The following is a 14,413-nucleotide window of genomic DNA, read 5'->3' on the forward strand; positions in this document are numbered from 1 at the left end:
GATTTCTGAAAATTCTATGTCTAATAACTTTGGCGTTTGTGGACGGAATTGGCTGAAATTTTCAGGAAATGGCACATTTTGTTTCTGAGCAGCTCCTGCAAATTTGGGGGGGGTTCGTCAAGAGGGGGCCGAGAAAAAAGGGGGGTTCCAAAACGCGTTTTTCCCATGTTAATTTCCATAGGGCGGTTGGACTCACTTTTGGAAAGGGGCGACCACTCGGTCCCCCCGAACGTATGGCAGAGTGCCTCGATCCCCCCGGGAAGCCATTTTTGGGCGGGAGGCGCGTCTCGGCTGGTATGCCCGAAGCGGCGTAGCTGGGCGCGCTTTTTCCCGCCCTTGAGTGGGCTGGCCTAGACACGGACGCCGCCGGCCACGCCCTCGGGGCAGGCAGGGGCGGGTTTACGCCCGCCCGGAAGATGGATAAAAAGAGACGCAAGACCAGAAGACATCCTCTTGTTCCTGTGCTCTGAAGCTGCACCTCCCCGCTGCACGTGAGCTCGAGACGGAACGAAGAGCCAATTTTGAGCGTTTTAATCGTTCTTGTTTGTTTTTCAGTTACTTTGTTGGAGAATGCCGAAGAAGGTTGGAAAGCGCATGAATACCGACCAGATGCTGCGTGTTATCATGAAAGAGATGTCCGAGCTAAAGAAGCGGGTGGACAAGAATGAGGAAAGGGGTCCAAAACGTCCTTTGGCGGGAGCAGCCCCGGGAGGGAAAAACAAGAGGCCCAGGAGGGGGGCAACGGGAGAGGAGATCCCCGGTCCCAGTGCTCCGCTCGAGGCTCCAACTCCCGTGCCAGAGGAGGGGAATCCGATCACCCCCGTGTCCGAGGATGATATGCCGCCCGAGTTGGCAGCACAATTGGCAGCGTGGTTGGGAAAAGGTAACGAGGGCGCCACGGCTGTCGAAGCGCAGGAGCTGATTAAGCAATTGCGTGAGAAACGGGAAGCAGCCAAGGTGCCCGTGCCGGCTGCAGTGGGGGACAAGACACCAGGGACGGTTGCGACCACAGAGGCAGCGTCAGGTGCAGGTAAGCGGCCATTGCCGATCGCGAGGGATGAGTCAACACCCTCTCGGAGAGAAAAGTTGGGGCAACATGTTCCTTTGGCAATTAAGGAGAAGATTTGGGCGGGGGAGTATGTGAACATTTTTTCGTTACTTGTTGATCATTATGAGGTGGAGCATGTAAAGAGTCAGAAGGACCTCATGCATCCGAGTGTTTGGCGCGCAAAAATGGCCGCCTTTAAAGTGAATGAGAATATCGCCAATTGGGGCAATGCCTGGGGAATCTTTACATCAATCCTGGGGGAACGTAGGCCTGAGTTGCTTTCCGAGTTCCCAATCTACCAATCACGAATCATGGGGTACTCGACATCGCACCAGGGTAATCATTGGTTTTGTTACGATAATATGTTCAGAAAGGAAAAGGAGCATAATAAAAGTTTAACCTGGGATTGTTATGATGCCTTGACCTGGGATAAAATGAAGGAGTCAGGGATGTTAAAAATGCCGTTGGTAGGAAGTAATGTGGGTGAATCCTCCCGACAATATGCGGGGACGCCCTTTCGATCAGGTTCGGGGGCCGACGATCACTCGAAACCTACCGGCAATACCGGAAGAAAGGGTTTCTGTTTTAATTACAACAGAGGAAAATGTACGAGACCGCAGGGATCGTGTAAATTCAAACATGAATGTAGTACTTGTGGGTCGTCCCATCCTGAGACCTCGTGCAGAGCCAGAACGGGTGATAACGGGGGGAGAGGAGGTGCCAAACAGGTCTAATATAGTCCGAGGGGCGCCTTTACCCACTCCCATTGATACCCTGGCAATGATCCCTTGGCTCAGTGATTACCCGGATCGTACTTCTGCTGGGGTGCTGCGAAACGGTTTTTCGTATGGTTTCCGCATCCCGGTAGGGGACTTTCAGGGTGTGGATAAGTGTAAAAACCAACTTTCCGTATTGCAGCATACAGCCGTAGTACAGGATAAGATCCGAAAAGAGGTGACTCGAGGTCGGGTCGCTGGCCCGTTTAGTCTACCCCCAGTCCAGAATTTTGTTTGTTCTCCCTTAGGGGTAGTCCCCAAGAAAGACCCTGGAGAGTTCCGACTAATTCATAATTTATCAGCTCCACGAGGTCTTTCCGTAAATGAGGCAATCGATCCAGAAGTGTGTTCGGTGCGGTACGCATCCTTCGATGAGGCCGTAGCCATTTTGAATCGCCTGGGGCCCGGGGCGCTGATGGCGAAATCAGATATCGAGTCAGCGTTCCGATTGCTCCCGGTACACCCAGACGACCAGCGTCTCCTAGGTTTCATGTTTCAGGGTTGTTATTACATGGATAGGTGTATGCCAATGGGGTGTTCTATATCCTGTGCTTATTTCGAGAAATTCAGTAGTTTTCTACAATGGGTTTTCACAAAGAAAACGGGTTTCCAAGATGTAATGCATTACCTTGATGATTTCTTATTTCTTGGGGCAGCCGGGGGTCTTGAATGTGGCCGGGCCTTGGCCAAATTTTGTGTGTTGATGAAACAGTTAGGTGTGCCATTGGCGCCGGGTAAAACAGTGGGTCCTACGACTTGCCTCGAGTTTCTGGGGATCGAGTTGGACTCCATTGAGGGGTGTTTCCGTTTGCCAGCCGAGAAAGTGTTGAAGTTCAGGGCTGCGCTGCAACTGTGTATAAATGCATCAAAAGTTACGCTGCAACAATTACAGCAGGTGGTGGGACAGTTGAATTTTGCCCTGAGGGTAATACCAATGGCCCGCCCCTTTTCCCGTTCAATTGCCCAAGCGATGGTCGGCCTTAAAGAAGGCCATCATCGCACGAGACTATCGGCCGAGATCCGCCAGGACATGCGTATTTGGTTAGCATTCTTGGCGGATTTCAATGGTAGAATCGTCTGGAATAAACCAGCCGTGTCTTCTGAGGAGCTGGGGCTATGGACAGATTCTGCGGGAAGCATAGGTTTTGGCGCCATTTTCGGCACGAAATGGTCGGCACAAAGATGGCCGACTTGGTGGCATGAGAGGGGTCTGACGAGTAATATTGCTTTCCTCGAACTGTTTCCCATCTTGGTGGCCTTGAGAACATGGCCCGATGGGTTCAAAAATCACTCGGTCATATTTTGGTCGGACAATATGACCGTGGTCGAGTGCATCAATAGTCAGGCAGCACGTTGTAAACTGATCTTAAGACTGCTTAAAGAAATTGTGTTACTATGTATGCAATTGAACGTGCTATTCAGAGCAAAACATGTGCCAGGGGTGATGAATCAGGCCTCTGACGCACTGTCTCGTTTTCAAATGCAGGCTTTTTCGGGTTTCCTTTCCTCAGCGGACCCGGAGCCGGCACCCTTTACCGATGCTCTCTGGTCTCTCGGTGCCCCGAACTTCGTCACCTCGTGGGAGAGAGTCTAGCACCAAGGACGAGGAAGGCATATGAAGGGGCGTTTCGGGCCTATTTAGCCTTTTTGGGGAGTGATAGAGAGCAACTTTGGGGTCATGAGGAATGGGTGGTGAATTTCCTGATGTCCTTACGTAGGGCTGGGAAATCGGTGGCTACGGCCCAGAGGCATCGTGCTGCCATTTCCTTTGTTGCCAGAGCACACGCTATCCAGGACCCAACAGCGTCTTTCGTTGTACAGAAAGCGCTGCGTGGGTGGCAACGCCTTGAGGGTCGCAGAGTAGATGAAAGGCGCCCGATAGGTTTGGATAGATTGTCCCAGTTGTTGGCTACACTTCCTGCCACATGTTCATCTCAGTTTGAGGCAGTGCTGTTCCGAGCCGCGTTTACGCTAGCATTTCACGGAGCAATGCGAGTAAGCGAACTAGTTGCAAGGAACAAACTGGATGTGGCGGGGGGTTTGTGCCGGGAACATGTTCAGATCAGGGGAGAAACGATGACTGTCTCCTTTGTAAAGTCTAAGACTGACCAAGATGGGATGGGTGACTGCGTCGTCGTACACAGGATTCCTGGGTCCTCCATATGTCCGGTAAAGTGTTTAGAGGATTACCTAGCACGAAGGGTGGCATCATGGGGGGGGACTTTGTTAAGACACGCGGACGCCACCCCACTGACGAAATTTCAGTTTCAGCGGGTGCTTGCGATGTCAGTTGCCGCTGCGGGCTTGAACCCGGGCGAATTTGGGACCCATTCCTTTCGGATAGGGGCTGCTACGGAAGCTACAGCCAGGGGTCTTGATGTTGAGCAAGTGAAACGAATGGGGCGTTGGTCCTCCAATTGTTATAAAAGATATGTGCGGTTGCACATGTTGTGAAGCTGTAATTATGTACTTTGTACTCACGCTTCTTGTTTTTTGTTTGGTTTCAGTTACGCAAGCCTACGAGGCGGGGCGGACTATGCAGTCGACCCTACACCGGGCCAGCGGTCAGACATCACCGGCTGTGAAAAAGGAGGTGTGGGTCGTGGGCCACTCATACGTGAGGCGTGCCGCAGACATATTCAAAGCAGGTGACATGATTCACGTAGCTGGGGAATACGGGTACAGGATGTCCTTCTACGGAAGGGGCGGTCTCTGTATTGACCAGTTTCAAACATTCTTTGAGGGTTTGTTAGGGCGGACAAGGTCACCGCCGTCTATAGTAATAGTGCATGTTGGGGGCAATGATTTGGTCACCATCGGTAGACGACTACTCCTGGAGGCAATGCTTTCCACTGTAAGTTGGTTGGCGAGGAGAGTTCCGGGGTGCACAATTGCATGGTCCCATTTGATTCCACGAAAGGTGTGGCGGGGGGCTATCTCTATACCTGCTTTGAATCACTCTGTTAGAAAGCTTAACAATAAAGTGAGTAGGTTGTTCCGTTCCAGGACATTGCATTCTATTTCTCATAGCTGTATTAATAATGACAGGATGTATTCGGGGGATGGTGTGCATTTGTCTTGGGCGGGGAATGAGTTGTTCTTAGGGGACCTCTTAGCATGGTTGAAATCTTTGAAACATGACCTTTAGGTAGGAGTTTTTTGGGGGGTCCGGATAGCCGGTCAACTATCCGGCCTGTGGCGGTAAGGTCATGATCGGTGAGCACTAATTGGAAGATCCCTATGAGTGGGCGTCACCCAACACGGATGGGAGCGCTCGGGGGAGGTGGCCTTTGGCCCCTCAACGGGGAGGCGGTCCCTTCTAAGGATGGGTCGCCGGAAGAAGAGGAAAGGCGGTCAAGGCCCCTTCCTGTGTAGGAGGGGTTACAGCCCCCTCCTGGGGAATTTCCCGGGGCCAGTGACATCTGCGACGGCAGATGCGGTAAGTTGTGTGGGGTTGGGGGGAGGTCTACGATACCTTCTAGATACCTCACACGAGTCTTCGAACGACCTTTAACTGGCGTCGAGTTGATAAGTGCCCCCGTCAAGACAAGGGAAATTGTAGTAGTTGCACGTGAGTACGCCTCAGTGCTGTCGCCCCTCCCAAGTGGGCGGGGTATGTCTGGTTAGGGATCTTGACACCGGTTACGACCTTGCCGTTGGCCCTTAAACGTTAGGATGTACAATTTCAATATTTCAAGTAAATGTTTTGTAGGATGTTAGATCGGCTAGGAGAACCTCTGTATTAGAGAATCTGTTAAGGTTAGCCAAACATCGCAGTGTGGTATGAAATTGTACATTAATGTTTAAATGTTTTAATTTTTTGTTTTTAATAAATACGGCCGGGAGGGTCACTCCCTCCCACTTCCAAAAACTTCAAGAACTGTTTCCGGTTTCCCTCATTTGGGGATTGTGTTGAGAGGGGGTGGCGGGTATCTCAGCCATATGGAAAGGGGCGACCACTCGGTCCCCCCGAACGTATGGCAGAGTGCCTCGATCCCCCCGGGAAGCCATTTTTGGGCGGGAGGCGCGTCTCGGCTGGTATGCCCGAAGCGGCGTAGCCGGGGCGCGCTTTTTCCCGCCCTTGAGTGGGCTGGCCTAGACACGGACGCCGCCGGCCACGCCCTCGGGGCAGGCAGGGGCGGGTTTACGCCCGCCCGGAAGATGGATAAAAAGAGACGCAAGACCAGAAGACATCCTCTTGTTCCTGTGCTCTGAAGCTGCACCTCCCCGCTGCACGTGAGCTCGAGACGGAACGAAGAGCCAATTTTGACCCACCCACCAGCCCCTGAGGACAGCTAGTTGTTTTAATAAAGTTGATCAGTTAATCTATTTCGTTTTCAGGTTGTTTTGGTGTTATGTTGATATTTGATGTGTAATAAAGATTGGTATAATGTTACAAGTTGATGATTAAAGAATGTCGGATTTAAGGTCCATTTAGACACAGGTTTTTCGGTCATAGTAGCCAATGTAGTTTCGTTTAGTTAGCACTTGTCGTATTTATTTCGGTCAGGCGGTAGGCGGTAAGGTCATGATCGGTGAGCACTAATTGGAAGATCCCTATGAGTGGGCGTCACCCAACACGGATGGGAGCGCTCGGGGGAGGTGGCCTTTGGCCCCTCAACGGGGAGGCGGTCCCTTCTAAGGATGGGTCGCCGGAAGAAGAGGAAAGGCGGTCAAGGCCCCTTCCTGTGTAGGAGGGGTTACAGCCCCCTCCTGGGGAATTTCCCGGGGCCAGTGACATCTGCGACGGCAGATGCGGTAAGTTGTGTGGGGTTGGGGGGAGGTCTACGATACCTTCTAGATACCTCACACGAGTCTTCGAACGACCTTTAACTGGCGTCGAGTTGATAAGTGCCCCCGTCAAGACAAGGGAAATTGTAGTAGTTGCACGTGAGTACGCCTCAGTGCTGTCGCCCCTCCCAAGTGGGCGGGGTATGTCTGGTTAGGGATCTTGACACCGGTTACGACCTTGCCGTTGGCCCTTAAACGTTAGGATGTACAATTTCAATATTTCAAGTAAATGTTTTGTAGGATGTTAGATCGGCTAGGAGAACCTCTGTATTAGAGAATCTGTTAAGGTTAGCCAAACATCGCAGTGTGGTATGAAATTGTACATTAATGTTTAAATGTTTTAATTTTTTGTTTTTAATAAATACGGCCGGGAGGGTCACTCCCTCCCACTTCCAAAAACTTCAAGAACTGTTTCCGGTTTCCCTCATTTGGGGATTGTGTTGAGAGGGGGTGGCGGGTATCTCAGCCATATAGCCCGAACGGCTGAATGGATTTCCACGAAACTTGGCAAAATTGTAGGGACTGTTAGCCCGATGTGCCTTTGCTAGGTCTCAATATATGTGCTTCAGTGAATTTTGAGAAATTAACGTTTAAATCAAGATATATATCTGTAACAGCGCTCCGGGCAGCGATCCGGTTCGCGTACTTTTCGCTTATCGGAACTTTGCGAAGCGAAGCTGATTGGCTCTCCGGTGTCTGTCAACATTCTAAACAGTCCGGTGCGGCTGCCATCTTGTCTCTCGGTAGGATCGAGAGACAAGAGGAGGCCAAAACAAAGGAGGAAATGAAGGAAAGGGGGCAAGGTAGACCCGTTCTGACCCCCTAGGATTGATGAGGGGATATTATAGAGCCACGCTGGGCCCAAAAAAAAAAAAAAAAATCCGTTTTTTTCGCCGTAGAGACGCGTCTTGGTACGCGAACCGGGCAGCTAACCGGGAAGTTAAACTGGCAGTGTAACGGGAGTCTGACGAGTAGCTGATTGGCTGTCAACATTGTAAACAGTCCGGAGCGGCCGCCATCTTGTCTCTCGGTAGGATCGAGAGACAAGAGGAGGCCAAAACAAAGGGGGAAATGAAGGAAAGAGGGCAAGGTACACCCCTTCTGACCCCCTAGGATTGATGAGGGGGATATTATAAAGCCACGCGGGGCCCAAAAAAAAAAAATCCGATTTTTTCGCCGTAGAGGCGCGTCCTGGTACGCGAACCGGGCAGCTAACCGGGAAGCTAACCGGCAGTGTAACGGGAGTCTGAGGAGAAGCTGATTGGCTGTTATCATTGTAAACAGTCTGGAGCGGCCGCCATCTTGTCTCTCTGTGGGATCGAGAGACAAGAGGTGGAAAAAAAAAAGGTGTAAATGAATGAAAGGGGTAAGGCAGACCCCTCCTGAACCCCTAGGATTGATGAGGGGGCTATTAAAGTTCCCTGGGGGGTGAAAAAAAAATTGCGATTTTTCGCGGTAAAGGTGCTTCCTGGTACGTTAACCGGGCAGCTAACCGGCAGCGTAACGGGAGTCCGACATATTGTGTTTTTTGAACGTTTGTGATATGTGCACGTGTGGATTTTGTCTAATTAAGGTTAAAAAAAAATATATATATCTTTAAGCGTGTTCTGGCGCGCTTACGTTTTGGGTTTGGTTTGTGCTGCAGAGACGATACGTCACGGTTATGCGATGCATCATTAGGCGTCTCACGGGCTACGTGATACGTCACTTAATAAAGAATATATTTTACAGCTATAGATATTAGCTTTTAAAAAACCAATGAAATTCACAGAAAAAACCATAGGTTATAGACCATATATAGTTAGGAATTTGCATTTACAAAACCTTGAAAATTCACTGAAAAAACCATAGGTTATAGACCATATATAGTTAGGGATTAGCATTTAAAAAACCTTATTTTATTTGCACAAAACCATTGAAATTCCATATATAGTTAGTTGCACTAACTATATATCGCGGACCCGCAATCCACTGCTAATGATGTCACATATTACATCATTCATGACATGGTCAGTGACATCACTGATGACATCACTGATGACATCTCAAATGACATCACTGATGACATCTCAAATGACATCACTGATGACATCACTGACATCTCATTTGACATTACTGATTACATCACTGATGATATCATTTATGTGATAATACATCTTCAGACTCTAATATAACCTTAGATACACTCAGTGTAAACAGGCACTCACAGACTGTCACACATCCATGGAGTTACCCACACACCTAGTCAGTCATGCAAAGAATCAATCACACCTCCATTTCCTCAACTATACAGTTATACACACCTTATTTATTCAAACATATACTAACACATATTTACTCTCTTATACAATCCTTGATACAAGTTCACAATGATTCATACAGCCACTCTCACATTCACTGGCTCTTATGTTCAGTTATTTATATATGTCAACTCTCACATGGAGTGTGTTTTACATATGTACTTACTTTGACATGTAGAACTGAGATATCCATTCACTCACCAATATACTCATGCACACAGTCAACTGTCCATACAGCTGTTTCTACATGCACTTTTGAACCCATACACCTAGGGAATCAACTGCTCACACATCTATGCACAGAGTTATAATCTCACACATCTATGCACAGAGTTATACACCTGCCAGCCACCCACACACATACTCAGTCTCCCTTACAAATACTTGGGCAACCATTCAATAACCCATATAGTTACTGATATAGCTACTGATTTAAACATGCAGCAGTTTACAGAAGAACATAAATAATGATTGCCAAATTAAGACACTTTAATCACTAACCCATGCACTCAGTGACACACATTTAATCATTCTCTCATACAGTCAGTCATGCACCTACTAAATCCTTCATCCAGACACTTATACATCTACTCATTCTTCAATATGTAAGACATATTTTAACTTTACAGAAACATACAGTCACTGGGTGTTGTCATCAGTGATGTCATCAGTGATGTCATTTGAGATGTCATCAGTGATGTCATCAGTGATGTCACTGACCATGTCATGAATGATGTAATATGTGACATCATTAGCAGTGGATTGCGGGTCCGCGATATATAGTTAGTGCAACTAACTATATATGGAATTTCAATGGTTTTGTGCAAATAAAATAAGGTTTTTTAAATGCTAATCCCTAACTATATATGGTCTATAACCTATGGTTTTTTCAGTGAATTTTCAAGGTTTTGTAAATGCAAATTCCTAACTATATATGGTCTATAACCTATGGTTTTTTTCTGTGAATATATATATATATATATATATATATGTATATATATATATATATATATATATCAGGCATCAGGGAATATCTTACTTTTTACCCATGTCTGACTCAGATTCAGACCAGGCTAACGCAGCCGAATCTGTTTTTACTAGTGAATCCATCAGAAACCTTATTCACAAGGAAATGAGATTGTGTATGTTCTCAACACTCTCCCAAGCCATGTCCTCTAAGAGGTCATTCCCCTCCGAGGAGGATGTCCTGCCCGAGGCGGACTTTACAGATGAGAACAATCTTGTTGAGTTAAGGGGTAAGAGGCACAAAAAAACAAATAATACTGAGTTTACCCCAGAGAGCATGGGAGGTCCTAGCACCTCGAAGTTTACAGGAGGTCTTCGCACCTCGTTTGCCTCAGGTGTCCCTCGCGGCACAAGATCCAAAGGTGTCCTCAACGGCACAACATTGATGGGTGTCCCTCGCGGCACAAATTATCAAAGTGCTCAAGACGATATGAACAATCTCGATTCTATTCCCAATGACAATGATGATGCCTCTGAATTTCCGGATGAGTACATTCTTGACCTTGATGAGGATGATCGAGACTTTGACTCCCTCCTCTCTACTGATAATACCACATCATCTTTTAAAGATAACGTCTTAGACCCTTTGGGTGAGGAGATGTTCCCCCCCTTTAATATTAAACAGCCTGGGAGCTCTGAATGGGCACCCCACGATCATGTGTCTAAATGTATTACTAAGTGGCTGAGGAATCCTTTGTAGAGGCAGACGCGCAATCTTTTGAGGGCCGAATGCTCCAGGCCTTCTATCAAGGGTAAGGTGTGCCAGACCCCAAACCTCGATCCAGAACTAATTACCTACCTTTTTAAACTTGGCAGAGACGCCCGAAAAGGACTAGAAAGGTCACTGAAGATCTGCCAGGACAAAGTCTTAGACATCCGGGGTCCCTTGACTAAGATAATTGATGCTGCTGAAGAGAGCTTCCTCAATGACTCTCCCCTCGACACTCGCTCGATTTGGGGTTGGAGTCAGAGAGCTCTTGTGTTATTGGGAAATGCTAATGCGTGCCTCAACTCTGAGAGAAGAAGAGTTGTCCTCACCAAAATTAGCCCAAAATTAACTGACCTAGCTATAAAGAAACTTCTCTTAACCCTAAAGGTTTACTTTTTGGGGAAGATTTAATTAAGAGCTTAGGCAAGTACGTCTCTACTTTCACTGCCCTGGATAAGGCGCACCAGAACACGAAGAGAGTATTTAATTCAAATAACCTTTTTGGAAGGGCCAGAAGAAGGGGCCAATCCTCCGGCCGCTTCAATCGACGGCCCTATTCAAGATCGAGAGGTTATGGTGGAAGAGGATACCAACCCCCCAGTCAACCTCAATTCTATCCGCCGAGAGGAAGAGGCTTCCGTTCGAGGGGATTCAGGGCGAGAGGAACTTCTGTCGACATCAACCCTCAAAGTGAGTACACCTCTCCCTTATCCTTCCCTTTCTTCCAATCCAAAAGTAGGTGGAAGACTGAAGTTCTTTTACCACAACTGGGAACTTATCACATAAGACCCTTGGGTTTTAAATACCGTCATCAGTTTTTCTATAGATTTCGAACAGATTCCAGTTCAACCTTCGCTTCCCAAGGTAATTCCTCCCACCTTGGATCAACAGAAAATAATAGAAAAAGAAATTTCTTCAATGCTTCAGAAAGGTGCGATTGTGGCGAGCCCTATGGAATCTCTGAGATTCGTAAGCACTCTTTTTCTCGTAGAAAAGAAAGACAAGGGTTGGAGGCCCATCATAAACCTGAGAGAAGTCAACAAATACCTTGTTTACAGGCACTTCAAGATGGAAGGCATTCATCTTCTCACCGATCTCTTGATGGAAGGCGACTGGCTGGTCAAGTTAGACCTGAAAGACGCCTATTTTACAATTCCTATGGCAGAGAATCTGCCATAGGAAATAGCAGATCTAAGGTTGTTATACCGGTAGTGTGTGCCAGGGGTCCAAGATTCTCCGAGGAGAGTAGAAGCTGTCTACGAAGGTCTTGTGAGATAATTGGATCTCCTGACACCTTCAAGGCAAGAAGTTTCAATTTCCCCCCTGCATACATTATGCCTGACGCAGGTATAATATAGCGCAGGGCTTTACAAAGTGACGCATCTGCTTAGATGCCTCACTTTGTAAATAGTGCGCAGCAGGAGGCATGTTTTACGCCGCCGATGCGTCACAAAAAGTGACGCATCGGAGGCGCAAAACTGACGCAAGGCCTCATAAATGAGGCCCCAGGACTGTGGAAAGTATCCATCTAAAAATGCCTTTACGCACATTAGACGGAATACTTATTTAAGTAAGTTCATAAGGATGCAGTGGCAGGCCGTTTGGCTGGTTAGGATGACATTGCTGGACAAAAGAGCAAACATTTCCAAATAGGGACGTTGTCTTCCTGACTCCGAATTTCAAATGAAAGTTCAGGACATGTCAAGCGTTGCCCTCTCATAGCTAGAAGCGCTTCAGTGCTCTCCTTAGAATACGATTGGAAACTACTTCACAGAAACGTGTTGGAAAGGTCAAGTACACTTGTTCACATGCAGTACCAAGGGAGTGTTCTGGCTTCTTTTTTCAGGGAAAGTTGCCATAAGTGTTTCAAGCCTCACCTCGATGCCCTTTTCTTCTAATGCTGAAATGTCAAAAAATGCCAGCCTATTTGTTAGGGGCGCTTTTCCGTTCACATATGACACCAGCAATTTTCATTATTAAGAGGATTTGCTCCTCTTTCTCTTTCAGGCTAATGTCTCCCAAAGGATTTCACTGAAGCAACGTTTCTATTAAATGTGCATATTTCAGAGGTGCAGAGGGAGCACGAGATGACAATCGAATGGTGGGTTGTGATGGCGCATTCGTGTTCATAAGGTCACAATACACCCATACATTTGCTGGATACATGTTATCGATAAGAAAAGGCAGTAGCGTTGCTGAATGCAGCCCTTGCGAGCATGGCTGATACATGCACATAAAATATCCCAATCTGTTCTGTTACAACATTTTGATGTCAACTTAATAAATAAAATAAAAAAGTGCATTGCATTTTCTTCTAGAGGAATTTTTCCAACATTTCCAGATCCTGAAAGATAACCCTGTTTCCTGTTTTGTGTTCCAGGTTTGGATTTCTCTTCAACAAGTCTGAATCTGCAGTTCACAAAATCGACCTGGACACTGTGACTCCGATCAAAACCATTTCTTTCAAAAACTACAGCTGCATCCCCCTGAATATGGCGTATACTCACATGGGGGGGTATTTCATTGTCCAGTGCAGGAGTAGCAGATCTACGTCAGCACTGCATCAGATCATTATTGACAGTGTGACAGACAATGTGATTGGGCCCAACAGTGACGTCTCGGGAACCCCTTATGTATCTCCTGACGGGCGTTACTTGGTCAGCGCCGACGAGGGAAGTGGCCGCATCAGCGTCCAGACGATAACAGTCCGGGGGGAAATCGAGTTGGTCTATACCTTGGACACACATTTGCATGTCTCTGACCTGACATTCCAAGCATCATTCACTGAAGGCAATCAGTATTACATCTATGCTACATCACATTTGCAAACAGATGTGCTCCATGTAGAGTTGTCTACGGGAAGAGTGGACATCATGAAGAACCTCAAAGAGTCCACAGCATTGAAAGACTGGCCATGGAGCAGGCAAAACCGAGTAATAAAGAACAGTGGGCTATTTGGACAGTATCTTATCACCCCAGCCAAGGAATCCCTTTTCATTATCAATGGCAGGCAAAACACATTGCACTGTGAGGCTTCTGGATTCAAGAGGGGCAACACAATTGTTTGGGTTGGCGACGTATGAGATGACATCAGAAAGAGCCTTGGCCAATGTGTACTGGGCGGACCTTTATACTTTATCAAATGCGCAGTGACATTGTATATTTTTACACTGGAAAACAGACGACCGCGTAAGCGTCAAGGTGCAACACTGGTCTACTACTGGCAACATTTCTAGGAAAAGGTTTGCCCTTCACATTAGGAGGGCTGTCATTCTTGTACTTGTGTGTTGCTTTGATTTGAAAATTTGTCTCTGGGGTTGAAATGTCATAAACATCAATTTTATGTCCACTGGGGTGCAGACCACATTCCAAAATGTTTGGTGAAGGGCTGTTGACAATTGTACGCAGATGCATATTGCAATGGATGAGGCCTCCCTGCAAAATGTGGCTAGGGGACCCTGACACGGCCATTTCTCACATATATTCATAGGCCATAGTCTGAAAGAGGGCCCCTGAAATGTGGGGGCCCTGATCGCCGCAGCAGCTTCACGGGCCTGCGTTTCTCCCCGACAGCAAAATCAAACCCCAGTGAACTACTACATTAATGATGTACTTTGTTTTGTCATAGTCTAACTGATTTGCACCTGAAGTATGTTGCTCCACTGCAGCCCATTCGTACAAATTGCCATAAGTTGTAGCAGATCATTGATTCCCTTATTCCCCTCCCAAGCACAGGAATTGATGGCCTCCATACGATGGCACT

General features: G+C 47.3%; 1 protein-coding gene across 1 annotated transcript in view; it reads left to right on the forward strand.

Moving 5' to 3' along the window:
- The window catches only part of FSTL4 (follistatin like 4), a 2,088,981-nt gene extending 2,075,114 nt beyond the window's left edge, over positions 1 to 13,867 (forward strand). Inside the window, exon 16 of the mRNA XM_086931534.1 lies at positions 13,031 to 13,867. Coding sequence (XP_086787660.1) covers positions 13,031 to 13,733 — 703 coding nt within the window. The 3' untranslated portion in view covers positions 13,734 to 13,867. The remainder of the gene's footprint in view (positions 1 to 13,030) is intronic.
- The last annotated feature ends 546 nt before the right edge of the window (positions 13,868 to 14,413 follow it).

The sequence above is a fragment of the Lissotriton vulgaris genome, chromosome 7 (assembly GCF_964263255.1).
Source record: "Lissotriton vulgaris chromosome 7, aLisVul1.2, whole genome shotgun sequence".
NCBI classification, from domain to species: Eukaryota; Metazoa; Chordata; class Amphibia; order Caudata; family Salamandridae; genus Lissotriton; species Lissotriton vulgaris.